The sequence below is a fragment of the Varroa jacobsoni genome, unplaced genomic scaffold (assembly GCF_002532875.2).
Source record: "Varroa jacobsoni isolate VJ856 unplaced genomic scaffold, vjacob_1.0 scaffold_1213, whole genome shotgun sequence".
Taxonomy (NCBI): domain Eukaryota; kingdom Metazoa; phylum Arthropoda; class Arachnida; order Mesostigmata; family Varroidae; genus Varroa; species Varroa jacobsoni.
The window spans coordinates 27,535-55,369 of record NW_019214115.1 but is presented as its reverse complement, the minus strand read 5'-3'; the positions used below and the strand labels follow the sequence as shown (position 1 = coordinate 55,369).

Sequence of the window (27,835 nt, the reverse complement as noted above, 5' to 3'; positions counted from 1 at the left end):
TTTGCCCTGGCACTACGTACCTAATTTGGAAATCGCACAACTTCCTATTATAACGCTGCAAATTAACATAACCTCAAGGAATTTATTTGTAAGTTGAAAAGCGTAAGAGGAACGGTACAAGACCACGTCGCAACAGCGTGATTATCTCGTGCTGTCGTCTTCTCTCTTAAGACCGACACACCCACTACTATATCGTGCGTATCCCACTTCGCCCTTATCATTCTGGCGCCAAATTAACTTTGGATTGGCAGTGTTGCAAAGGTTTCAGCTTTTGTTCTTGAGAACAGTTGTGTAACACAGAAGGTTCCTTAATGAGGCACGCTCATCATTATTAGTGGTCCCTCCGGGTTAGCAAACAGGCAACTGAATCTATTCGAGTATAATTGTGATTTGTCCGGTGGCCTGAACTTGTAGCTGTATTCCTGTATCTATCAAGACCACCATATTGGATCTATTAAAGCGAAGCATTAGAAATTCATCATATGTGACTAAGGCTAATGCTTATAGCTACAAACGGTCGTGTGATATTTCCCAAAATGACTTCAAGGACCAATAAGGTGAGGTGGTAATCCTTATTAATAAATACAGATTTGAATAACACTGGGCACTAGCTAACATTCAAAAGTAATTATAAGACAAAGTAGTGTAAAAAAGTAACAATGGAATTAACTTACTATTACAAATTCAAACCGGCATCTTATCTTTGTTCGTATATATTACCCAATATCAACTCTTAACTTAGCAGATACGCTGATTTATCTACTACTTAGGCAGTAGCGAGACTTACGAAATTAATAAAATTTCTAAATTGTTTTTTGGATATGTTTTTGTATTTCTGTCATTGCGAAAAAGGGTTTGACCAAGGGCCAAAAAACCCTGGATTATTTTTTTAGTTCGAGAGCTGCGTCTGAAGACAGCAACACCACTCGGGCTTCTGCAAGTAAGTAATATCATATAATCTACAAATTTGTAAAGTATTTCTATAACTACTATTACTAATGGCAAAGCCTCTGCATCGTAGTATCTCAGGTAGATCACTTCTATTCTGAGGACTAACGCGGTTTCTTAACGGTCGAATAAGGTACCGTGGACCCTTGGTAACTGTTCCAAGGGTAACCTTTAATTAAACGTACTAGTACTATTTTTGTCATAGACACTGATTTAGCCATTTGCTCCGCCGGCTAAGTTGTGCTTTACTCACCCACCTGCGTTATCCACTAACGTCATTTGAAAGGGGTTTCGCGTATGTTGCGTGTATTTGAAACAAACAACTATTATCAAATCCTTAATGTTATAATGTTTCCATTATAGCGCAGGATGACAGTTAGTAAAAGGTCCGAAACCTTTTTTCAGATTTGGGCTTGAATGCTGTAAACGTGGCAACAAAAGCCATAAAGAGAAATCGTCAGGAGGACAGTCCCGAAAAGCAGGCGGAGGCCAGTTGGGCAAACACACGAAAACGAAATAATAAATTCATTGGATTGCAGCGGGACAATCCCATCAACCTTAATGACACTTTACAGATACCTTCAAATATAGGGTCAACGGCTATACCCAAATGTAAATATTAGGAGTTTTTATGATATTTTCGATCCAGTTCCTTTTTTTCGTTCTGTATGTGAAATTTTTCGGAACGAAAATGCCAATATAAATCTAGTAACTTACTTCTTCATCGGATTCACACTGTGGTGATTCTCAAAGCAAGGCAAACACTTTTTCGTTGGAAGCGAAATTCGGCGCTTTCTTGTAAAAGTCTAGTCCTTCTTTTGTTCACAGCTATCTTCATTTCTTCTACGAGCTCTAGTGAGATTGACAGCCACGCGACCGCAGCGCCAGAAAGACCGGCACCAAGAATCCACGATGGCCCTAAATCGCCCATAAAGGTTGTCCATAAACTTCCCCGATTGAACATCGTCGACGATCCTGCCCCAAAACCACTTCAGCCGCGATATATTGAAGTGCCAAAACACAAGGTAAGCTCTTTTTTTTTTTTTTTTTTCGTTTTATAGTGATTTATATTCGTGTTGTTTCTAGCATATCAAACATACCATAAAAATATTTAAAGCGCAACGTTTTCAACGGCAACAGTGCCAGCATACGCCTTTGGCCATGCATTAGCATTGTTTTTCAATGAATTTTAGAGGCTGTATTTGAACTCATATATGCACATTTCAAGACGAAGCAGAGCGCTGTTGCTCATGTGCACATGTGACCACATTATTGCTACAGAAGTATTTTTAAACTGTTGTGGAGAGGCAAACACTGAGACGTATAGTATGATGACTGTTCACTATAACATGCATAGCCATTAAGCAAAATTGGCTCTTCGAATTCGTCCTCTTCTGCATCATGGAAAGGCGTAGATGATCGGAGACAAAGTGCAATTGTCGTTACCTTCATCTCTGCAATGACAATGACGTTGTCTTGACCGCAGATCATTTCGGACTCTAATAGAAATACTTAAAAAGAGAGATTACAAAAACAAATATCTGACTAAATCGGAGCGTTGAAATATGCAGTTGACAATGTATCGTACAAGGTGAAATATAAGGTGCCTCTGTTACTAAAAAAATAGGAAACAACTGAATACGATGCATAGCGCAGCGAAGAGACGGGATCACTTTATCGAAGTTACGAAAAGACTAATTCTGTAGAATTATTGCGACCATAAGGACCCTCCCACGTCGTATCGAAATTGGTTGTCTTGTTGTTGTAAACCGGTAAAGGAGCTTTGCCTAAATTGTGCATAGGAGTAAATGCGTTTCAAATGGGCCAACAATTCCGAAGTCCAACAATTAAAGACTGGATAAGGGTCTCTTTTTTATATTAGTCACATTTTGAAATTTTAAATGATAACACTCCGCATGTCTACCGACGTTCCGGCGAAAGACTCCACAAGTCAAACATCCGACTAAGTAGACCGCAATTTCTATGTACGGCGCATAACTTTTATATACAACGGGATCATGAAAAAACGACAATAGAGTGAGGCAGATCAAACAAAAACGCTACCCCAGGTACGACAACGGCTCCTGGATGTGAACGATGCACTCATGCTTGGCAAGTTATCAGGTGATATGGCAAAATGAGCCTCTAAAGTGTTTACCGCTAATAATATTTAGGTTTTGTCAGGAATTGAAAATTCACTCGACTTGAATACGGTAAAAAATTTGTGGCATTATATCAGACAGTTCTGGACAGGAGATCACGAATATCTCACATTACGAATATAGTCTGAAGGTGGGCTCAGATCATGCTAAACTGGGTTGCAGGAGTGACTGCATCCATGGATGGGGCACCGACTACTGGACTTACTGATCTCAGTAAGTTTCGTTGCTTTCATAGCAGTTTAAAGATATTTCTTTAATGATAATGTCACATTTACTATCTCTTAAAAGCAGAAGGAGGTAGTTTTTACACCACAAAGTAGCCCAGGAGCGGAGCTGTTCTTGACCAAACCCGACATTACATAAAATATACATGATTCGACACCGATGGCGAATTGCAAAAAAAGATAAGGTAAGTTTTAAGTTGCGTTGAAATTTATAGAAAATGTTACGATACTGAATTCTATTGCATGTCTGAATTTTAAGGCTCGTGTCATGCAAAAACTTGAGGCAGCGGTAACTAAACAATTTGTATCAAAAAGTCCACCTCCTAAATTCGTTGCAACGAGTGTAAAGATGATGTACGGTAAAGTCAACAAGGACAACACTTATGCGAACAAGAGCAAAAACAGCATTCGCAATGAAGATCGATGCAAACAAACATGTGACACTAATGGAAACATTGACAATGTTCATCTGAATGGAAATGACAGTGACCCTCTCACGGCTGACCGCAAAAGTCCGGACAAACATCGCACTTCATCAGAGCTTAAGGTAAACGTTTCGATACGTCCATATAGAATTGCCTTATATATTTACCTCTCAAGGTCATGCAAATAATAACAATTGCGATATCACTAGTCGAGATTGCAATAACTGCGCTATAATTTAATCATGTTTTAAATCTATTTTTTCGAATACAACTCAAATCCGGCTTGAACCGCCAAAAACGTCGGCAGGAATACCGCCAGACCGGATGAAGATATTAACCTTAAGTAAATCCGACATATTCTCGCAGGATGAACAGGATGAAAACACAGACCTACAACCGATCGTCGAACATAAATCGCCTACTGCATCACAGTCAGTCGTAGTTTCGCCCGGAAAAGTAGCACAAGCTGCTGACGATCTAGTTAGTAAGAGTCCGTTACGTCTTCAAGTGCGTATACAGATTAATTATGTGTAAAACTGTTTGATATGATTAGTATGGCACACTATGTTAATGTACACACATTATGTGTTTCAATGCATGATTGTGTCGTCCTCTAAAATCTTGTTTCAAAAAAACACTATCGCGCAGGCGCTTCAGCATCGGTAACATGTTTCAATAGAGGAACTTTCATCTTTACAAATTAGTAAAAGCTTTAATACAATTCAGGCTATAGCCCATAAACGTTTAGAGCTCTGACGAGTAAACGAAATTTTGGTTCGCATACTAACAGAGCCTTGTTTTTCGGCAGAACGGCACTACTACAGTTCTTTTTAGTAGCGAACGGATTACAAATCACGGCATAATGGATGTAAAGACGGACGATGCCGAGGATTCATACGACTCGGACGATCTTTTCGATAATGTAACATCGCCTGTAAAAAATGCAGTCAAGATGACCATCAAGGTGCGTTGTCTTTACTTTCCTATAAAAAAAAAGTAAAAATTCAGTAGTGCTGCTAAAGTATTTGTCTGGCATCGCTGAATTCGCATTTACTAACTGTGAACCTTTGGGCCTGATTCGTAACGGGTTTAAATATCGCTTCAAACCAAAGCTTATAGGAAAAGCTAGTTGATTATGAATTCATTGAGTATCGTCCTGCAGGGTTTTCTGCCTTGCCGGTCGGGTTAGCCTTTTGGGGGATCTTATTCTTTTCTTTTAACGTACTGGCTATGCAGCAGTGTTTGACGTGTTAGCTCATCAGGTCTGTGAAGTCACCTACACTTACCGTTGTTTCACTTGTCTAGTTAACCAGTTTTCAGTCTTCCAGTTTTGCCGTGCCTTCCGGTCAACAAGTAAATTTCCGACCAGTTAATTTCCTAGATGCCGTTCGATCGGCTTGGAGGTGAATGAAGCCGCGGCGTCTGTGTTAGGATTAATCCTTTCTATTTAAGCGTCTAGAAGGATACCTTCGTATGATTTTACCGATACCTAGAAATATATAGGTATATTTGATTTGTCGCTGTTAGCGTAAGCCGTAACTATCCGTCAGAAAATAATCGGACGAGCGTAAAGTCGCCCCGAGATGTATGTGTCCATATCTATAAATGTAGAAGTCGTAATCGTAGTTTTCAAAAACCATTATATGGGCTCTGGACAAAATTTGCTTCTGATTTTTCGTTTGTGATCCACATTTTAAACTCGCTAAAAGCAATTTTATTCGAAATTAAAGTGAAACTATTTTTTAAAGGAAGTAGTGAAGAAACTGGTCGCAGTAGCACAGAACCTACACGTGCGTTTTGATCGGCAGTATAATCTGAAATTCATCAGACGTAGGCTAAAAATTTGCAATACGCGACAAATTAAATAGGCCCACTTGTTTCTTCAATATTGAAACGTCCAATACCAATCGTCTATTTCTACTAATGCTTCAATGCAGCACCAACGTTATTTATTTCGTCAGAGGAAACTGCGAAAGATTATCGCAGATTACCTTATAGGCATGCAAATAACGTTTTGACAGGTTATTGTCACCAAATGTATATCCAATTTAATTTTGCCGACTCATCATTATAAATCGAATTAGAAAGATACTTGCTAGTTATGACGTTTTTCTAAAAAAAAAATACTTTTTCTCGGAGAAAATGTACTGGATCGCTAATTCAAACCAAGGCATAGCAGTATCCTATATTATATTAATGACTGAGGAACGAGCGTTTAAATATTTTGTATAAATTGGATATGATCTGTTCGGAAATTTAATACTATATACGACTTTTATTTTGTTTGTTTTCACTAGGAGAACGTACCGGACGTGCAACATGTCAAACCACGTCGGGGCGTGTTAACGTTAACAGTTGAGCGCTTTGTAGAAAACTTTGAGAGTAAACCTAGCGCTAACCTTTTGGTAGGCCGAATCCTGACTCTGGACACAGAAAAGGGGCAGAAAGATCAAGATACCATCTTCGACGCCAACGGACTAATGAACAAGGAAAACGCCGCTGGCATTTATACAGATGATATCGTGTATGTTATTCTAGGGGGAAGTTGGGCCTCTGAACGGTTTGAGCCCGGCATTGAGGTGAGTACATTGAAGATTTATAGACAGAAACGGCGTGTAATTAAAGTTCATTTGAAATACATTATAATAAAAGGAAGGTGACCAATTTAAGGGAAACAAAGAGCTTCTCTTGTAAAGTACAAGAACACAGCAGGAAGTGCCACTACACGTATTTTTAATTTAATAACAATGGTGGTTTTGGCAAATGTTCGTATGGGACAACCAGGTGAGACAGAATCATGCCACATTTAAAAAGTGGGAGACCCATTAAAAATGTGTCCGCCAGGTTTTTAAGAATCCGACAAAGCTATTACTTGGCTCAGTCAAAAAGAAATGTTCAAACCATGATTTTGAAAAAAATAAGTCTAAGCAACGCAAGCATTTCTCTATTAATATTTTAAGCGTAATTAAAGCAGGCGAAGTTATGTTCTTGCATTGTTTGCGTTCGTGATAGGTATCAGTATTTGCATGGTTTCGCGGTTCAGTATGCCGCATAGACGCAACGTCCGGTGGCCTAGTAGTCTGTCAGCCGGATGTCCTTCTCTCTGTTACAACTGTTACTTCCGGCCTTTTCTGTCCTCGCAAGGCCCTTCTTCAACAAAAGTTCAGGTATCGACGTCGTTACTTATTTGGAATAACCCATTGACGACAGCGCTGGCAGTTATGTTACAACTAATGTGTATATAGATTTGTACGAAATATAATGAATGCGTACTGCTTTCATTTTTGTTTTGAAAAATGTGTGATAAAAATGTTCTTAATACAAGCAGTACGAACATCTAATAAATTAGAAATTAAATTAAAACTTGGAAGCATCTTCCTGTATATATCGTTGTTTCCATAGGATCTTGTTTTCAAAACCATGGAAACGTCTCGATAATAAAATCTTATTTAAAATAGGTTTTAGACCTTGTGGGAAGCCAATCGAATGCAGATAAATAAGGATTTTTTTTCCAGGAAGTTGGACGGTCTGAACGCCAATATGTTAGTAGGGACGGTGGCCCACCAAGTATTTCAAAGGGTATGCTATTGTGTTGTTGTACAGCGAAGTATATGAAAACATTTAGAAATAAACTAACATGTACGATTCGGTAATATCATATTAATTTTAATAATTTTTTCATGAGTTAGGCGGTGAGCGAAAAACTACAACGTTCAGAGATTGTCGCAGTGACGGAGGAGATTTTATCACGTTCATCAATTCTTCATGACATTTACCTCCTCGGAACGGCGCCTCACGAGATCAAAGCACACGTACTCCAGATGGTTCCTCATATTCTGAGTTTCATTCGCGGGGTATGTGGGTCTACTTACATGAGCAGAGTATATTTACTGCACATTCGATAATACACACGGGTCATTGATTAAAGTGAAATTTGTTAAGTTTAGCGCGATGCGTACCCTGATGCCTATGCGCATCTGTGAAGAGTGTGTGCTCATAATAAACGATATCTTTCCCGGTTTTGCTGACGAACAGAACTGTCCAGGAGGTCGCAAGGATTTTCGGGTTCGTGAGGTTGTGGATATTGAAGAAAACCTTTGGTGTCCCCGTCTTGGGTTAAAAGGCAAAGTGGATATGACTGTGGAGCTAGAAATGGCTGCGAACGGAAATATTGCTAGACAGGTTTGCAGCTCATTTTAATTTCATAGTCTTGAAGACACTGGGTTAGCTGGTGACGAAGGTTTGTTTAATATCGTTTAGATGTTACGAAAAATTGTTAAGTAATTCCTACCGTCCGAACAGCAGGCGGGTTTCTTGGCGAACGGAGAAGGCATCTATGAAATCGACATTTATATGATCATGTCGTACCATCGTACTGTGCTGCACTTTTTTAGAGCAAGGTCTGGCCGGGACAGTGGGACAAATTTTCGCCAAATGCTTGTTTAGAGTTTCGAAAGCGCCAATGGCAATTTATTCAAAAGTTTCGAATACGGAACTGGCGTGCAATTTGCGTTGTCAAATTTTTTTCTGGTACCAAGATGTAAAGCTATTTTAACATGTATATGAAATGTTTTCCCATATCGAACTTCCGTTGAACAATGAAAAATAGGAATGCTCTGTTTTCGCTTACTCCAAAGTTGCATTTTCGATTGAAAGCAGTTGCGTTTTATAAATGCTATATAGGCCCGTATTTTTCAGGATATTTTGGGTGAAACAAGTGCTGATTATGTATTAGATAGATTAGTTCTCTCTGAGTAGAATTCAACGTAACGGAAACATACATCTTGAAACTGGAGAGTGTAGCCCGGCGTTGTGCAAAAGGTACTTGTTACTATTGCAGGTAAAAAGTTTTTCACAAGACAACTTGTGAATTTGATATGATAAGTGCTATTGTGCAATGATAGCTTAGCAACAAAGATAGTTGCAGCTGCTAGTACTTCAGGCGAGCTCGCTTCAAAGTTTATCTAGTGTACCTTAAAGGCTGCGTTGGCAGCATCCTTTGGCTAATGGACAAAGATCATGAAAGGCCTTACCACGCAAGTTCTACAGCATACGTGTCATTTGCAAAGGACTTGGATGGTTGGTATCATGGCCAGTGCGCAGGCCAGGTATCGGTGAATTCTTTAGCACGGTGTAATTAGCTTTTCTACCGGCAATTCAAACGCATATCTTGTGCATATGCGACGAGGCAAGAAAGAAGTCAGTTATTCACTTTCAAATATCCTTAACTCACTGAACTTATTTGTAACTTCAACTGTGAACTGATTGAATGCATGGAAAGATTGTGTTCAAGAAAACGAAACAAGGAGATCAAGTGACGCCATAAGAACAAGGAACTCTTGCTAGAATATTTGTTTTCCGATCGGCAAGTGGAAACGGAGTTCCGCCGTGTTTTGTTTTGCCTAGATCCTTGTTAAGGAACGCACCATGGATGCGCGCTATGGAAACTAAGGCCTTGCAGAGCTGCTCAAATGCTTTACAAAGGAAGTATTTTAAGACTGTCTTAAACATTTTGTAGTAACCATCGGCTGCATTCTGGGAAAAAACAACCTGCTAATCATAAATAACGACAAGATGCAACAGACCGTAGAACGACATCCACATCGCAACTCTTCCTCCATACTATTGAAACCAGCTACAGTTACTAGACGTACCAATTTATGAGCTATTCAGGGCCAGGTCTACTACTTCGAGAAAACTTTGTTACTGGCTGCAGTAGAAGGGTCACGATCGGTACTATAGATAAACTTGTGCGTACGAAGCATCATTTGAAATGGCAAATATCGACTGAAACTTTCGATAAACATGTCACTTCCGCTGAATGAAAACGTATTCACAAAACGTTTTCGTTCGTCGTCAGGCCACTGCGGAACATTACTCAGGTAGAACGTTTGCTCTCAAAATTAAAGAATATCTTACGGGTTGTACCGGTTGGCCATATAGAGGTTTTAGGATTTTTTTCCCGAAAATGAATTAATTCTTTTACACTTGGGCCACAAGGAGTAAAAGTCTTTAGCGAACAGGCTAATATATTTGTTTGTTCAGTCGCGGCAGCGCTTTCCTCAGCAGTAAAGTTGGCAAAATGTTGACCCATTTAAACTGATTCTCTCCTACTTCGCCTCTACAGGATTTTTATGTATGTAATTCTTTGATCCATGTACGTCGCAGTTTGTATCCAGCAATTCACTGGATTCCATCAAACCTTTTGGAACGTCGATATGAGAAGCTGTACGGGATTTACCCAGTCTTTCTAGAAGGTTGTCATAAAACCTTCTCCTTTGGTTTTCGATACCGATCTCGTGGAGAAATTACTTTTGTCCAATTTTTAACCCAAATGAGTGAATTAAATGTGCAGGTGCCGGAGCAGATACTGACATTATTTTTAACACGCCTGAATATCTTTTAGGCACCTCTGGAGTTAAAAACAGGCAAGCCGTCCTTCTCTCGGGAGCACAGTGCGCAGGTAATGATAGTGATGTTAAGTATAAAATACCGCTCCGTATCATCTATCGACTTTTTCGTTACCAAAAATAAAAAATGTGAAGGAACATGTCCTTAAACGGTTGTGGGCTTGTGTAGGTGCTGCTATATACACTCATGATGAATGAGAAAATGGGAGCTGAGCATAGGTCGTTACTTCCGGATAACCCAAAGGCAGTGGGAGCAGCTCCTAGAGACAGCCAGACAGCAGGAAGCTGTGGAGTAGGAGTTCTCACCTACATTCAGCGTGGAGCTGACAGCGTACTAGTAAAAGCGGACAAAGGATCGCTGTTCGTGAGATTTTTTTCGGATTTCTTTTACTGGTTAAATTTAATTTGCAAATCAGGTTTGAATACGTACTGGGTCATTTAATATCAAGTTTTTTTTTTTCTTTCTGAAAACGGTGCGAGTTATGGCACTCAGACACAACAATGCGATCGCAGACCGCAAAGTAGAATAATAATTTAATCAAATAATTGATTTTGTAAGGCAAGAATTAATACAGCATCGAAACCGTTTGGCAAAAGCCTGGTGGGCCCTGCAGAATCCTGAGTTGGATATCGACACAATACGGATGAGACCAAATGCGGTAGGGCCATTCAAAGAGGAAGAACGATTTTGTGACAACTGCAGCGCTAATGTAGCGTGTTCGCTCTTTGCCCACATGAATAAGGACCTTCCCGAGGGCTCTGTGAGGGCTAAAGTTGCAACTAAAGTCCTTGGTAAGGAATGTAGAATTAGTATAATACCTTTACTGCCAAGTAAGTGTTGATACACCTATCGTTTTGGCTAAGTATGGCGTTACCTGTCTTTCGCGTTGTTTAGCTATTGTTTTATATAAAGGTATATAGGTATCCCAGTGCTAGCCTAACTCGCCACGGACGCCCTCGAATTAATTGTTAGGTGGGCATCTGATGTTGCCGAACTATTTTAGGGAACCTCAATGAACAGGAGTTATCATATGCGTGGCATTGGTTAATGTTGTTGGACATCGAGTGCGCCGAGCACGCTCGACAAAATCCACAGGCGTTTTGGAAATATTCGGTATGTGTACATGCATCTTGCGGACACTGAATGGCAATTAATAGACAAATAAACAGATAACGTTTCTTGCTGCAGGGAGCTTTTAACCTTTTGACGCACTGACTGCCTCAACTAGTGTGTTGTAATAAAAATTTTCATTTCAAAGGAGTGCGTTGTAGAACGATGGATCCGCCACTTGCTAAAGTTATTATATGAAAAAAAAATACGCTAGAGTCGAGTTGGTCAAGGTGTTTCAAAAAAGTAAGCTAATCTTGTAGGAGCTTACCACTAATTGCAGCGAAGGGGTGCTCGTGAGCGACATTCGTCCCTTCTATCATATTATATTTAGTCATAAATAGGAACCTTAGTTTTGAATTAATCAATGTTGTCAAGTGTGATCTGTGCCGTCTGATACCGTCATGCATTGTTTTTGCAACCTCTAATACATGCAATGACTGTATATGACATAGAATGCTAAGCATTTATTTAAGAGCGATTATTTATTCGTACGCACCCTTTCAGGTAGAGCGCAGAGTTAACAATGGAACATGTGTAGCATCGCTTCGACTGGCCAATGTTTCAGCGAAGAAGTTCCAGGTATTTTATGTTAATGCAATGTTTTTTCAAGATCGCAGATAATAAAGAAATCGAAATTTCAAAGATGTTAATTCTCGAAAATCACGGACTACACGTTGCGGCAAATGAAATCGTTTACCAGCGCCAAAGACCACTCAGAGCTTCAGGTATAACACAGGGTATATTTTTTCGTTAACACGTAATTCGTGGCATATGCGATCTTCGCACGCTCGCTTTATATTTCGTCAGCATTAGTGGGTTCACCTTGTGTGTACAGTCTGGCCTGAATTATTCGTATTTTGTTGCAGCAGGACAACAGCCAGGTTGAAATCGACATAAATTCGACGAGTAATTTCGTATGCCTGGAAGGTCCTCCTGGCAGTGCTATAAATCTCGCACCGGGCTCGTATATCGCTCTCAGCGAGCAAGATGTCACCTTCCGAAGGGTCGCAAATAGGCTTGGTTCCGTCCACGCCGTTGATGGGAATGCCATATATCTCGACCTTGACATTGATCCATCAGGAAGCAAAACGCTGTTGGATCCCAATAAGGTATCTAACGAAAAATTTTATGGAAAAACACGATGAAGTTTCAAAAGTTGTGAAAAAAACATTAGTTGTTGTAAAAACATATGTTGTAAAACAAGCAGATTAGAGACAATCCCTATTTTGAGGCAAGATCAATTGATTCATTGATAGAGTAGAAAAATGATCTATCACTATGCATATTGAGTATGTACTTTGTGATCCACAATGGTTATCTAATGAAAAATGTTTTTCATCACAGAGACGTATTTGACAATAGTCATTATCTTACGTTTCCTACTTACTGATTAAAGTCTGCTAAGGGCAATATACGGACAGCAAGCTTTAGTTGTAGGGAGTCGTGCGTTCAGTATAGCCGTGGAAAATTGAATTCTGATTTCGTCTTTTTTTTTTTTCTAAGAAATACGTCGTTGACGTGGTAAATTCTTCGAGTTCATTTGGGACGGCTTATGCGAATCTGATCAGACTCCTACAGCCCGAGCAATCGCGTCTACGAAAGATGGTCGTTGGAATTTCTAAACCATCCTTTGAGTTGGTTTACCCTCGAGCAGACATTGAACGCTGCATGGACATTCTTACTGAACTTAACGAAAGTCAGGTAGATTTGAATTACTGTATATTTTGGTGATGACCCGTAACTTCATATAGTAAACGAAAATACATCTGCCATCGACGGTATCCGTTCACCTTGGTCATACATTTGCTTTCAAAGCTCTAATTTAGCAAACTTCATAAATCTGAAGAAGTAGAAGGACTTAAAAGATAATTGTATTGGATAGCATAGTATCTATTGCCAATTATTTACAGAGTAATATTAACTTTGTCTTGTATTATATGGCACTGTAGAAAGCGATGCTCTAGTATAGCTCTATTTCAATGTGCAGATTTTTGAGGCCGGTGCTACGTTCCAACGTCATGGATAAAATTCCACGTCTTTACTCAAATGGTAAAGATTTGATTCGGCAATCCGTTCAGTTATAGGAAATTCAAAATTCCATTATTATATACCTCTGAAGGCTGAACTGCACCATCTCCAATCCGAAAATATGTCTCTGTTTGTTGTAATGACACGAGAATGCCGACAGATATACCTCACTTCCAAGAAGTAGAAATGCTAATCCTTAATTTGTCATGTTGAGTAAAGGTTCGCGCTGTGATTAGGCTGCTGATGGCTCAAGACTATCTTCTGCTGCAAGGCATGCCAGGAACTGGTAAGACAACCATTATCGTAGCAGCTATACGTGTTCTGGTGAGTTTTTCTCGTAATTCATTTAATATAGAGTCGAGAGTATTTATGATATAACTAATTTAAGCCAAAAAGATTAATGAAGCTACTGTTGGCCACACCTTTTTATAGGCCCATTATCCATGCATCAAAGTTCAAATCCTCTCGCTACTTCAACTTACTTCTACTAATTTCATGATAACACCTGTAGATTGTAATTTGTTTGACAATGATTAAATTGTTTTTCAAATCGATTTGTCTAAAATGTTATATCCAATCTGTACCTGCTTAACCGCCATCGCTAGGTGACGTTAGGACAACGCGTTTTAGTAACAAGCAATACGCATAATGCTCTGGACAATATATTAGAAAAGTTAGTACATTGTAACGTTGATTTCGTACGAATGGGCAAGACGTCACATCCGATCGTGCGGCAGAAAACGAATGAGGCCCAGTTGGCTAAGGCCACTTGCACTGCACAGGTGAGTCGCTGTGTATCTCTATGACAGTAATGAAGTAAGAAAACATTCTAGCTACATCGGCATATAATATGTGTACAGCGTGCTTTGATCTCTAATACTAAACCTTATTGTTTTTAATAAAAAAAATATGTGTGATATATTTGAAAGTAAATTTATAAACTGTTGTCATCGTTATAAATGTACGAAAAGAAAAAAACAATAGGACTGCTCTGTTTTCTTCAAATAAAGCCACAACTCTACCTGTATAAAAGCATCAAACTCTGCACGGATAAATATTTTCGATATTTCTTGTGTATGCCCGTTTAGGTGAAAGAATTTTACGGGCGGCAACGTGTATTCGGCTCTACATGTCTGGGAATCGCCCATTCGGTCTTTGAAAAAGAAAGATTTGACATGTGTATCGTTGACGAGGCTTCGCAAGTGTTACAGGTACACACCGTTCGGAGATTCAGACGATGACAACTGAACTAATTATTTACTACGAGCGCACTGTCTGCCAACGTATTGCTCAAGAAATCTTAGAACTCCTTGAAATAAGCACTTACTGTTAAATGTAACTGCGTTCTAAATAGCTAGATTTTAAGTTTGCTAACTAACTTCTGGAAGTTTCATGTGTTTCCACAGCCCGTCTGTTTGGGACCGCTGATGTTGGCTAAGAAGTTCCTTCTAGTGGGCGACCCTAAACAGCTTCCGCCAGTTATTCAGTCAAAAGAAGCTCGCCGTCTTGGGCTTGAGGAGTGTCTCTTCAAAGGACTTCAACGTGAGGACGGTTCAAACTTGGTCGTTCTAAACCACCAATATAGAATGAACATCGAGATTATGAGACTTTGCAATAGTTTGGTTTATCAAGGAGAACTTAGATGCGGAAACGATAAGGCAAGTATTTCTGGAACCGTGCCGTTTGCGTAACTTCGTTCTGCTTTACTGTCAATTATTAAGCTAAAATCTCTTGGCTCCAATACTCCCGCAATGGACAATGTTGCAAACCCTTCGGTTTGAAAGAGCAATGACACACTTTGTTATGAATTACTCTGTTTCGAAATATTATGCTCACTATCATTGAATATGATTTTCTAGATTGCTGAGCAGACCCTATGTTTTGCCGATAACGTCGATACCGATGGGACCGTTGATAGGAGCGCCCCTATGAGTCCATGGGAGCAGCGCTGTGTCTCAGCAGATTTATCCGACTCTGTCGTCTTCGTTGACGCCACAGGTGTCTCCGAACAAGAAAGCTCCGGTGGCAGTGGTTTGTCAAACGCTGGGGAATCGCGCATTATACAACGCATCGTGCAGCTTCTCACGAATAAAGGTGTTGCTGCATCATCAATTAGTGCTATAACCCCTTTCAAAAGACAGGTACACGTAATTTATAAAGGACGTTCTTTTAATAACCTTCTTTACCTAGAGTCTCGTTTACTTCCTAAAACACTGGTGATATATGTATGATGCAGTTAGTAGTGAAGAGAAATTAGCTTTTGAAATGTGCACGGCCAGTATTGTATGAATAAAATTCTGTATTACTGATGCGGAATTTCCGCTGCTGGTTCAGGTACTTCAGCTGAAGGCCGATCTTCCATTGAAAGTGGAAGTATCCACCGTTGACCGCTATCAAGGCAAAGAAAATGAGGTCATTCTCTTTTCTTGTGTACGAACGCAGCTAACTGCAAATATGGTTAGTAACTCTCAGGCTCGTACAGTTTTATAATATGACTTTTGACTGACTCAAAGAATTTTCTCAGCTCGCTGCGAAACCGATATGACAAACTTATCGTTCTGCTTCCATTTTCTTCCACACTTCTTTTTTGTTAGGATCAGGAAATCATGAACGATGTTCGGAGGTTGAATGTCGCTGTAAGCCGTGCTCGTCGCAAGCTCATCCTGGTCGGTGCTCGCCAAACTGTAGCAAGTTACCCGTCCTGGGAAAAGCTTTTCGCGTCGTTACGACCAGAGAACTTCGTTAGGGTTCAACCCGACAATTCCTAGCAGCAGTGTAAATAAATCCCTGCACCACTGATAGAACTATCATTATTATTACTACTACTACTATTCAACACGACTTGTGCTAAAATGACGCAACAAGAACGGTCAATATCGACGTTATCTAGCTAGATGGTCTGCGGTATCGTTGAACAAGAAACGAATGTCATCTGTTCCATCAGCAATATTGCAAACACTGGAAATATGCATCAACAATATATTAGCTTCAGGTAGTATTGTCACTAAAATACGTGGATTACGTATCCAAATGGAAAGTATTTAACTAGAAAATACCGCATTTTCTGTCTGAATGCGTTCTAACTCTTTTCACATGTCGAACCGAAATTAGGATTCGTGTGACAGGGCATAAAGCATCCTCGAAATATCGTTCCGCTAATAGAATGCTCTAGATCACTTCGGGCGATAGCCAGAAGTGTTGATGTGGCGTTTAACAGCCTAAGAATTACTACGTTTTATCATATCCGAATAAATGCGAATAAATATTTCCGTAGTCTACAGGTAATATCATTTACTAATTTTAAGTTAGCCTAGAAATGTTATGGTTCACTGGAACATTTCTAGTTATGTACCAAAAAAAGATAGTAACTCCTATAAGACCTACAGGCCGGTTCTTAAAGTAAAACACCGTTCGAACAATGAATCGCACCTGAGCTCTATATAAAGATTGCTTAAAGCGTACGTACGCTGACAGTGCGGCACACAAAAAAAGAGATCCTTGTCTTCATCGAGATCTGGGTACCCTGGTTTTCGGTGGTATGCCGATCGTATCATTTCGTTAAGGATCAGTCTAAATAATAACAATAACAACAACAAATAGAAGCAAACAATGTTGTAGGCGACTAGTAAGGAAGTTAGCTTTTGGAGCACCATTTATTACAAAAGTAGCCTTTTTGAACCGTTATAAATCGCTAACTTGAATTAGATGCAATCAGTCGAACGATCAGTTCCAGAGCAAGTGGGTCGCCTCAATTTTTCGCCCTCTTGCTTGAGGAGCACATTGTGTTATGTACGAAAATATGAAAAAGGCAAATAAATAAAGTTTTTTTTTTTTTAATGACATAGCACACGAAAAATGCTACTGCTTTCGACATGCTTTCCTCATGACAACATCTGCTAATGTCACAATTAACGTGCTCGTCGGCAGTCTCAAACCTGAAAAGTCGTTTTCGTCTTTGTTAAAAGCTACGATGTCAACCTAATGACCCCCAAGTAACCAAGCTGATGATTAGGATCTTCAAATATTAGCTGAAGTAGGGTATAACTATGAATGTCAAATTAAGCCTATTCATTTTTCTACTCATGTTGAACGTCTCTTGTCGGCTCGTGTTTCCTTCATTTCGACAGTTTTTTTTTTCATTTCTTCTTTTTCTTCTTCTTTTTTTTACCATCCTTGTCTTCTTTGTCTTCATCGGGATCTGGATCCCCTGGCTTTCGATGGTGCGCCAATCGCAGCTCTTCGTCAAAAACCAGTCTAAATAGTGACAACAGATAGAAGCAGACACCGCGACGACAGACATCGGTTAGTAAATTCATTTTATGGCCCATTCAAGTTGAGAGTTTCCAATGGTGGAATGAGTATTAATGTTGAAAGAGATGATAGGGGGGCATAATTTACAGCTATGCGGCATTAGAGGTAGAGCTCGATGATGATATAGTTTGGGTTGCGGTGCGTTTCGGGTTAGTGGAAGCGAACGAGGACACGGGCGGGATTCCTTCAGTAGCGGCTGTGCTTTGCTTTCTACGCAGCTCACGAGGCCCGCTGCAACAGTAACACATCAAGAACGGCCGTTGGACAACAGCAAAAGACGGTACTAACTCATTGACGGCAATCATAAGTAATAACGTGAGCTATGCAACATTCAAAATAAACTGGTTCAAAAGCGCCGAAAGGTGCTATGATATGACGTGTGCACTAGAGAAAACTAGTGATTCATTTGGAGTTGTATATGATAGGAGAGATGAACAGTGAATCTATAGTTGCCGAGGAAAAGCTGGGTTAAATGATTTCGAAGATAAGGAATTATGTCGATGATAAACATTTATCAGGGTAAGCATATGGGAGTTTTACGATGGAATCACAAAACTAAGCCTTTACCTTGTTAGCGACTTAGCGTCATCCACCTACCTAGTGAGTTTGCAGTCGATAAGGAAAGTGGCAATGAGCGGAAGCCGCCATTTGCCCTTCTGTTTAGGCTTGGGCATTCCAAATAGAATCAGCTTGAAGTAGCCCACCCGTACCGGGGTAAGCACGAATGTGATACGTTTGTCCTTGTCCTCGCGTGATAGCATACCTGAGTGGCGAAACATGAAAGATGACGCATGTACTATCTTAAGCAACTGTGTCTAACTATTTCAAAGATATGGTACTAAGTCAAGAGTATAATCAGTTATACTCTAGCCGTGTTACAGCGAGCCGTCCTTAAAGAAACATTTACTGTTTTTTACGCAGATCCGGTGGTACGAAGAAACTTGTTCAAACATCTGCCGGATCTATTCGAATTATTATAATTTGCTCGGTATGAATAACAAAATCCCCGACAATATTTCACAACCCATAGCTTGACTCTCGCGAAGCATTTTAAAGATGTCATATTTTTTAATCTAGCTATTAGCTTTATTTAATACAGAATATAAATACACACAGAAAAGCTTGATAAAATAATTTATGGATGGAAAATTTCGAACTAAGTATCAGGTCTGACCGGTAGTGTCGACTTCTTGTCCGTCGGCATTAAGCACTTGATGAGTAATAAGCATTGCTTCTGCCGAGTCGATTTGCAATTTGCGTTTTCCGCCCCACGAAACGATCACTGGCCCATTTTGATTGACGAGTTTCATGTTGTAGTCATAGAATGTTTGCGTAGGACCCCATGGAACCTCGTTGGGAGGATACGGTATTAAATATTTGCGTGCGCGTGTGCAGTTCAGAAGAAAGACTGCCACGTTTTGCAACGAAGCGTCGTCTTTGCCCATATCACGTTCCGGACGCGCGTACACCTATCAGATACATTACACTGAAGTTATTGTTTTTTTTCCAATCCCTGTAATGGCCGGGTGGCCATAGATAACAATAGCAGTTTTTGGGTATCATTCCCGATGCCACAGCCCGAGAGCAGGCTCTAATCCACGCGGCGCAATCGAGTCGCACTAAGTTATAGTCAGCGATTTTTACGGAGCATTGATAGTCTTTCCGAGATCAGTAGGTTTTGAAGCGTCATACCACGATGCTGCTAGGGCCAGTTTCGGGCTGCACTTTCGTCAGTATACATAACATTGTCATCTCCTCGGTGCTCTGTTTATGAGCAATATTGGCTTGTAAAGACAACACTGCATGAAACCTTTGGCTATTCAGTGTGCTCGTAATGCAGAGGAGTTACCCTCTGGACCTGGATTGCAGAAGTTGCGAGGGGCCATTGAAAAACAAGATAGAATAATCTATAGCAACCATTCCTCTAGCATATGTTACGTGGACGTAGCTTAGGCTTCTACTCGTCTTACGATTAATATTATCGGCAACAAGAATAGGATATAGCGCATGTAAGAAAGCATGGTATAAAGTAAACACGCTAGAAAACAGGCCTACGGCATGCGTAATCAACAGCTATTACGAAATGACAGAATAATTTAATATATGCATTTCAGTTATTAGCACAGTCGGACTAATCACGCCTCAAATACGTGTGTGCCGATACTTTCATGAGAACTCATGCTTTTAGACGATTTGCCGGCAATGCGGCCAAACGAAGATTTTTAGAAAGTATGGCTACCTCTAACAAATACTGCTCTGAAAAGAGCTTTTCCTTTAAATTGTCCCATGCAAACCGAGTGAGCATGCCTGTACGCTCATTTTAAGACTCACCTTAAAGTAGTATCTGCCTTCGGTGGGCGGCGTTATTCCAAAGCAACCCACAAGGCGGTCCTCCACCAAGTGACAAAACACATAGTTATTCAATATTGAATTTTCGACTTCTTCGGAGGGGTATAATTTAAATTTGAATCGCATATGCTCGTGGCTTGCTATTCGAATATCGCTTCGTACGCGGAACTCGACCGGGTTTTGGATCTTCGAGCGTATCTTCATTGAAAATTGGAAAAAGTGCGGCGTCACCTTAGGAAGGGAATTGAACGTAGCCAGATCCATTGGCACATCGAGTAATTGCCATCTGAAAATACCAGTTGGTTGGTTATTGTTGCCCATCAAATGGACTCCTATAAAAGCGTAAGCCAAAAAAACATTCTTGTCACGAAGACTTGGCTAACCTGCAGTATAATCATACTTTAGTAGGTGTTGAGTCGGTCTTTGTTCTAAAAAATAAAACAACAGAATACGTTCAGCGTACCTTTCGTAGTTGGCTTCTAACTCGTCGTAAGGAAAATGGGTCCATATAAGCGCCTCAGGGTCAGTTAGGAAGAAGTGCTCGTTGAGTTTCCTCTGAAACGAGCCCGTGTGGTCCGTGAAGCCGCTGCCCCACGTGACGTCTACGAGTCGCCAGCTGCCGAAGAGGAACACGGCATTCCATGCGTGTGGCACGTCACTTCCCGGCGAGAACTGATGTTCCGGTCGGTAGTCGTGCCCCTTAGCAAATCCTTGTATCTGCTTAACGCGGATGCCGGCACACCTATTTGCATCCCCCGAAATGTAAATGTGCGACATATATAGAGGGAGAGAGAGACAAGAAAATGAGCATTTGCAGTAGAGCAAGTATACGTACACCCATTTCAGCATGTTCTGCCATATAGAGCTTTAAGCTTTGATGTGACATATTGCTTACTGCTGGCGGCCAACATAGCATCACAGATTTACCTGCACATTTCGCAAAACAGACTGCAATAATCCTTGCAGACGCCCTTTTTTTTCAGGAGAACTTTTTCGGGAGTAAGCTTCTCATCCACATACTTCCATTCAAATCTATAATAATGCAAAGTACGACTGTTATTCAGGGAAACAAGTTAAGGATTACAGCCAATTGTATCTAGTAAATACAGAAGAAGTAAAACCTGGCTCAAGACTTTCATGTTATCGAACGTTTTCCGGGCGTACGCATCGTCGCCTAATAAACCACAGCGAACTTTCAAAAGGATTGATTCCACTAAAAATGTGCGAAACGCTTTATTAAAACTACACTGGAACATTAGTAGCCGGCTACGTAAATTTTCTCACTGAGCAAATTAAAGCGTTACATCAAGCAGTACGACAGCATTGTTTGACGTTATTCCCTCTCACGAGTTTGTATAGTATAATCTACTGTGATAACAACAATCGTGATAGTGTTGAAAAACCTATTGCAAATGAATGAAAACCTATGGCAAAGGCTTATCCATTATTGAATTAACGAGTAAGCTAAAGATTTCACAGTTTATTTAACGTTGCATAAAATAGATTTGTAACGAGTTCGCAATAGTTACTACGAAAAAAACGCCTCTGTCCATGATTCGTGCTTACGAAATATTGTTGGCAATCCACCGGAAGATGACGCGAACTTTGAAGAGGTCGTTTCGTGATTTAACCATCAAATAATTCACCAGGTCTTCAATACCACCGCGTTCGATCTCTGATGGAACCTGGTATATTAAACATAGAGAACGCAAAAACGTATTCGATTACGGATAAGGCATGCTTCCAAAGAGTACTTGCCACTCATTACAATACAGGTTGTTTTACCGATCGAAGCATATTTGACAACGTGTTGGAATCTAGCCACACAAATCGTTGCCTAGTAACACCAACGAAAATGTTGGGAGCCACGTTAGGCTATAACTACACAAAACACTCTGTGTCGCGACAACAAATTATTTGCAAGCTTTCAGGGACTTATGGGAACCTTTGTACCCAACAAACCTTTGTGCTGACCCATTATATAGTAGCTATGCGCTGGATGTGTTTGCTTTCACTGGCAGTGGAGGCAATTCTGCCCGATTTCGACAGAAGAATAGCACAGTCCGTTTTTTTCCTCTATAAATTATAAGAAATATTTTAGCTTTCCATTTGTTTGCTTAAATTGTAGAGCTGATTGGGGTGATAACATCAGACGACTTCATGAAGCTATCGAAAAAAATTATCTTTTTACCGAAGCTACAGGTTCCACGTACCTCATGATAACTGCAATAGCAATCATACTGCGACCAAAAGTAAACACTTGAGATTGAAGAACACAAGGTAAAACTAGCAGATCGCAGCTAATAGAAGTTATAATATAACAAATTGTGGTTTCTTCATATTTAATCAGCTGTGTATTTCACGTAAAGTAATTAACTACCAGTTTCAGGATAATACGCTGGCAAATAAAGACTTCTTCTCATAGGCTATTGCGCTTCATTTTGATACAACCTACATATGTGAATGATGGTTTGTTTATCGTGAAGGTACCTCATCGGGAATTTTTTTCAGGACGAAGGGCCAACTTGAAGGTTCCTTTCAGATTACAGAAAACTAAATACGCTAATTTCCAAGGCCAAATTTACCCAAATTCAAATATTATCTGCTTCGCACTTAGACGAAAAATTTCAAAATAATATATGCGACAAGCATTGTTATTCAGCTACTCTTTAGTCTCGCTTTGATAAAAAAAATTATTGACAAAAATGGCGACAATGGGATAAAATGGATAAAATTTACAGCCTATGTCTAAACTTCAACTGATTTCTAGATTACTCTCACGAAGTCGTCTAAGTAAAGCTGTAAGATAATTTGGATCCTGGAGTCGTTCGTCTGACCGAATAAATTGAAATGCGGTATAAAATGTTATAAGTTCTATTGGGTAATGCAAGATTGCCACATGATTAAGAAGAAAGTTACAAAACACTGACACAGTCTGACTTCAAGGACTGCTTATTGTTGCCTATCCTCATGAAATAAATAATATGCTAACGCAGCCGAATTTCAAATGTATTTATTGCTCAATTCTTGATTGTTGCGGGCTTTATTGAGGCTTTTACAACAGCAATACCCGTGCGGTTGAGCATTCGTAGCCATATTCTATAAAAACCCAGCTGCAGCTTGAGCGTCCTTGTTCTAAATTGTTACCAGCGATTTCTGAACAATTAGAAAAAGAGTGTCCTCTTTCACCCCACTTTCCCCCACGGCATAAGAAGAAAGCTTTATGACATCTATATTACTCAAATAGAACTAACTGCACAGGGGGGTCAAAATTAAGAATTGAAATAATCACTAAGTCTCAGTTGCAGATCGAGCTCTATACCTGATGTTTGCAAGTCCGGCGAACCGCGTGGCTAAGTATAGGTGCTGATTACTCAAACTATATAATGGGGATCATGAACCGGTTTGAGCTGAAGATCATTATACTAATATATATTTTGCATACTAGTTACTTGGTTTAATCTTTTCAGAGAAGTTATAAGGGGTTGAAATTCAATAATAGAACACAAAATCTTGTTGAGCATGGTCGCATATTCTTATCGGTTTAGGTGGTTACATTAAATTGAAAAGACCTTAAATACTTCAAAATTCAAAGGAATCAATTTTACCAAAAAAAAAAAAATAGCTTCTGAAATATATAGATCGGATTGGATATGTATATGTGTCATTATGTATACTGGCCGACTATTTCCTGTTGTGTTACCTACTGTAGTTCAGAGATTTCGATAACTCAGTTGGCATGTGAAGAAAAGTTTTGTTACTAGATACATGCATTTTTGAAATTATAGATGCCCGAGGAACTGTGTATCTTGCGGTACAGTTTAGTGTACAGCTTAGCATATTTCAAATATAACTTTGGGATTCAGACAGATTCTACCTTTTATTTTTATTGCCTGAATAAATAAAATGTGAATGCTCATTTTTATATTTTTTCAACGCTCGCTTTTAGGTTCTGCGGGAAGATCGAGGTGATCCACCGCACAGCGTGGTAAAGTTTTTACTCCGTACTCAAGCGACGCTGTCTCGGTGTCGATTTGTGGTACGCATTGTAGACACCTAAACGGATCGTTTATTGTAAACTCTTTATCAAATACTTACTAGTCAATGGCAGGTTAGTGAATGAGCTGGCCTTGTGTCAAGGTCAAACGTGCAAGTGAACAAAGCCAATTATGGCCAGTTACATATATAATCGCAATGCCAGTGCACTGGTTAAATAAGCTAACGCAGATCGACCACGGAAAGCCTATGAAACGCAATTGCAATTTAGGTTTTTATATACTTTTAGTTAACACGAGGTGAAAGCAGACGTCATCTAAGATAATTATTATTAGTAATTTTTTAATTAACAGTTTATTATAAGCCTTTTTCCAGTAGTAGTTAACTCTACTTGGTCAAAGCTTCAGGATTACTAAGAGTGTCCCCGGCTGATCCTCCGAAGAATTAGCCAATCGTTGCTAACGAAAAGCACACCGTTTACTTTGACCTTATTGACAATAGTTAAACAAAGCACAAATTATAAATTCCTATTTTCTATACTGTTATTTGGACGTGAAGTTTCAGACTGCTACATATACCTATGAAATGTGGCAGTTAACATGTGAACTATGTAACTTTATCGAGGGCGAGATAATTGCAGTGTCCCCCCTCACCTGGCCTCTCAAACGATTCGTGTCTCTCAAACCGTAATATCAGCCAATACTAATGATATGATTTAGTTATGTTTCAAGCGTCGAACGGGTCTCAATCATCCCGCACTTACAAATGGGGGCCACGGTACACAGTTAAACTGCAAAACGACTTTCGTTAACTAGCCGTTACCTATCGCCGTTGTCTACTGCAAAGCACTTCAATTAAAAGTTACGTAGTGTACTATATCTCTACGTTATTATACAGCGCCTTTATCAATAATTATATTGTTAAATTATACTCGAAGGAAATGGAAGTGAATGACTAGGAGTAAGCAGCTAATGTGGTCTATAGTGCAAAACAAGTACCATTTCATTTATATATATATATATATATATATAATTTCACTAGATAGTCATAGTTCAGCTGAATAGGATAGTAACCAGAAATGGCCTAGTATGATTGTAATCTCTTGTTTAGATACAAATAGGCTTTCTTGAATATATTTCGAAGACAGAATCAACTTTACTTGACGACACCGCCTAAAATAGCCAATTAACGAGCTTCACACATGTACGATCGGTACGGTTACCATGGATCACGACTAAAATCGCCTTTAAATTTTTATATGTTTACTAGCATAAGTACCTGCAGATAACCTTGTAATGCTTCTAAATAGCGTTATAGTTGAGAAGGGGTACGTATAAGAACCGCATGTTAATAGCGAACGGAATAAAAGGGTGCGAGGTATCGCTTGTTATTTTTCTATTTTCCCAAATCCACTTAGTTCCCTACTCCCTGACCAATGCCAAAGAATCGCTATGTCCTCAGTTCGCGCCTCGATAAAGACTTGGCTAGATGTCTATGGGCCTGTGTGTCTCAATTGTGGTCTCAATTGATACTATAACTGGTACTACATTCTATGCTATCGTGTATACCATAGCACCCGGCAGGAATTTTGCAGGTGAGCTCACGTCTCCGCTCGACGCCGCTTACCCACGTCATCAACTCCTTCTGCTTATCTACAATTGCTTAAAATGCGGACGTAGTTAATCACGTCACTGGCAGCTCTGACGTGGCAGTTCTACGGCCAAGTTTTGCCGGAACGGGTCAGCGAGCACGCGCCACTCAACAATCTGCACTTTAGTCCAGAAAGCAAACCCAATCGCCCATCGCAGCTACTGCTCTTATACGACCAGCATAATCGACAGACCATTAAAATACGAAAATTGTGTGCGGGTATGTTTTGCTAGATAAAAGTTCAGCATCACAACACAGATGACATCATTCAGACCGTTTCCATTACGTTGTTTCCGATATCTAAGACCTCTCACATCGAGCTTCAGTTACTAACATAGATGGTGTTAAAAACACCTCAAAACCTGAACCATCTCACGTGTCCAACTAATAGGCAAGAGCCCATGCACAGAAACATGGCATATGGTGCTTCACATCACGTCTCTGCAGTCTAAGCCTACGCTTCGCGGAAATAGATATCCGCCGTAGCAATACCTCTCGGTCTATATCCAGGTTGATGAAGATATAGGGAACAGGAACTGGGAGTCGGCATCAAGTTAAAACAATTTCAAGTCTAATAGGAAAGCAGCTGCACCGTTACGAGCATAGCATGGTCTCCATATCCAGCATCTAATTGATCAGTTTTCCAATAAACGAAGACACGCACTGCTTTCCATTCAGTTTTCATGACCAGGTTCAAACGAGCAATACCGATTTCGAAGCGCCACATAAATCTGAACTAATACGATCTCAATGCCGTATCTGATTAATGCCAATTTAGCGCGTGGTCGTAGCCCGACTATGACTGGTAAGTAAGTTCTGGAAAACATTGTGGACTTGATCTACTTACATTGCATGCGTATTTATCAATATCGGAGAAGATTCCCTGAAGCGGTATAAGCTCCTTCTTCTTACAGGGTGGGGGCCTTGCCGCGAATTCGGCTGCCTCGTCCGTGGTCACATCGTTTAACGTTTGTACAGCGATTTCGCGTTTCTCCGCGATCGTCGCCAACCTACATAATAATCGGGAGCGAAAATTCATTCTTATACTGATTGCCCTACATTGTAAACAAATAACTCACATCGCCTATTCTTAAAAACCTACATGCAGTAGAAGATGCGACAAAGTGTACTTTTTGGGCACAAACGATTCCACACTTGTTACGAAAAAAAAAAATACTTAAAGGGATTTAAGATAAGATCAAACTTGCCCAGGCGGTTGTTATGGCAGTATACCACTGTTAAGTGATGTTTACAATGCAACACAGATACACACGAATTTCTGATGTTTAAAGGACTACAAACGTCGCTCTTTAAGTTTCGATTGGCTAAGTTAAGAGAATAGCCAGTTGAGTGTGATTTGACCACCTTGACGATTCTACGACTCTGTATACCGATTTCCTTGCGGCCCTCCTTTGAGTAAGATAGCAGCACTTTATCCTCTGCTAAAATAATATATTAATCTTTTGTCTCACATTTTAGCGATTTTATCTTTATCCATTTCAAAGCCTGAACACGTACTCGATAAGTGACCAATAAAAACATCAATTTTAATCAGACTACAATCCCCTGCGGTGAAATAATGTTCTTCGGATACGCTGTTTAAACAAATAGATCTTTTCCGGCGAAAATCTATTTTCCAATGATACATGAACCCCTAGCATATTTCAGTTGCTTTAGCTCAATTTGTCTAGTATTTCGCCAGTTCTCTATGAAAAAGTGAGCCTATAGAAAAAGTAACAACGCTGTCTTTTCCCGACTAAATCATTTCCAATTTAGAGTAGTTAACGTGTAATAATGCTTGTATGTGCGTCAAACTTTGTGTCAGTTTAGCGCCTGACAGGATTCTTATTCCACGTTACGTGCGCTATTTACGTAAGTTGCATGGTGGTGAAATGAAGGGGAAAAATATGCAGATGATTGATGTCGTACTTAAGGTATTTACATCGCGTACTTTCTACATATTTCCAAATAGTTAATTTGTTGCATTCAACTTTGCGTGGGATACAAGAAACCGGGGGCACTCCTATCAGGCACGTAAAGCGTAGATTCAGACTAGCATTTACAATAATGGCTACAGTACCTATTGCTTATGGGAGACAAGGTTCCGGCCCTAGAGCCACAACCTGCAGCCGCCTTTTCCAAGTAATCCTCTTCGAGAAGGCGTCCTGCAGACTTGACACTACTGCTGCCGTTAAAACTATCCTGCACACTGCAATGGTAG

At 39.9% G+C, this 27,835-nt stretch overlaps 2 protein-coding genes across 12 annotated transcripts in view; one reads left to right on the top strand and one right to left on the bottom strand.

The window, feature by feature from the left end:
• Positions 1-236: 236 nt before the first annotated feature.
• On the top strand, positions 237-16,593 carry Dna2 (DNA replication helicase/nuclease 2). 6 transcript variants are annotated; one of them, XR_002684791.2, is made up of 26 exons: positions 237-557; positions 853-940; positions 1,354-1,560; positions 1,777-1,973; positions 3,594-3,881; positions 4,126-4,266; positions 4,568-4,723; positions 6,057-6,338; positions 6,772-6,926; positions 7,275-7,338; positions 7,449-7,613; positions 7,795-7,941; positions 10,166-10,222; positions 10,339-10,529; positions 10,729-10,961; positions 11,174-11,283; positions 11,785-11,859; positions 12,147-12,389; positions 12,784-12,981; positions 13,528-13,632; positions 13,914-14,090; positions 14,397-14,519; positions 14,715-14,966; positions 15,168-15,402; positions 15,643-15,765; positions 15,903-16,112. XR_002684791.2 is itself a non-coding variant. In XM_022846123.2 (26 exons), exons 1-26 carry the CDS (start codon positions 498-500, stop codon positions 16,074-16,076), a joined length of 4,266 nt encoding a protein of 1,421 aa, XP_022701858.1. In that variant the 5' UTR covers positions 242-497; the 3' UTR covers positions 16,077-16,593. The 6 variants fall into 6 exon arrangements, 5 of the variants coding, with proteins under 5 accessions (XP_022701858.1, XP_022701857.1, XP_022701859.1 ...); XM_022846123.2 differs by having other exon boundaries at positions 242-557; positions 4,126-4,239; positions 15,168-15,449; positions 15,903-16,593; XM_022846122.2 differs by having other exon boundaries at positions 242-557; positions 12,150-12,389; positions 15,168-15,449; positions 15,903-16,593.
• Positions 16,594-16,905: 312 nt separating this feature from the next.
• Positions 16,906-27,835, bottom strand: part of LOC111267708 (uncharacterized) — a 28,827-nt gene continuing 17,897 nt past the window's right edge. The window contains exons 5-14 of one of the 6 annotated variants that reach the window (XM_022846125.2): positions 27,695-27,823; positions 26,462-26,624; positions 21,535-21,653; positions 20,896-21,000; positions 20,432-20,710; positions 19,951-20,254; positions 18,794-19,088; positions 18,217-18,382; positions 17,707-17,850; positions 17,480-17,562 (exon numbers count right to left, since the gene is read on the bottom strand). In XM_022846125.2, the coding sequence (XP_022701860.1) occupies positions 17,709-17,850; positions 18,217-18,382; positions 18,794-19,088; positions 19,951-20,254; positions 20,432-20,710; positions 20,896-21,000; positions 21,535-21,653; positions 26,462-26,624; positions 27,695-27,823 (1,702 nt within the window). In that variant the 3' untranslated portion in view covers positions 17,480-17,562; positions 17,707-17,708. Of the gene's footprint in view, positions 17,851-18,216; positions 18,383-18,793; positions 19,089-19,950; positions 20,255-20,431; positions 20,711-20,895; positions 21,001-21,534; positions 21,654-26,461; positions 26,625-27,694; positions 27,824-27,835 lie in introns of all 6 variants that reach the window. The other 5 variants (XM_022846127.2, XM_022846126.2, XR_015313929.1 and 2 more) reach the window with 5 other exon arrangements.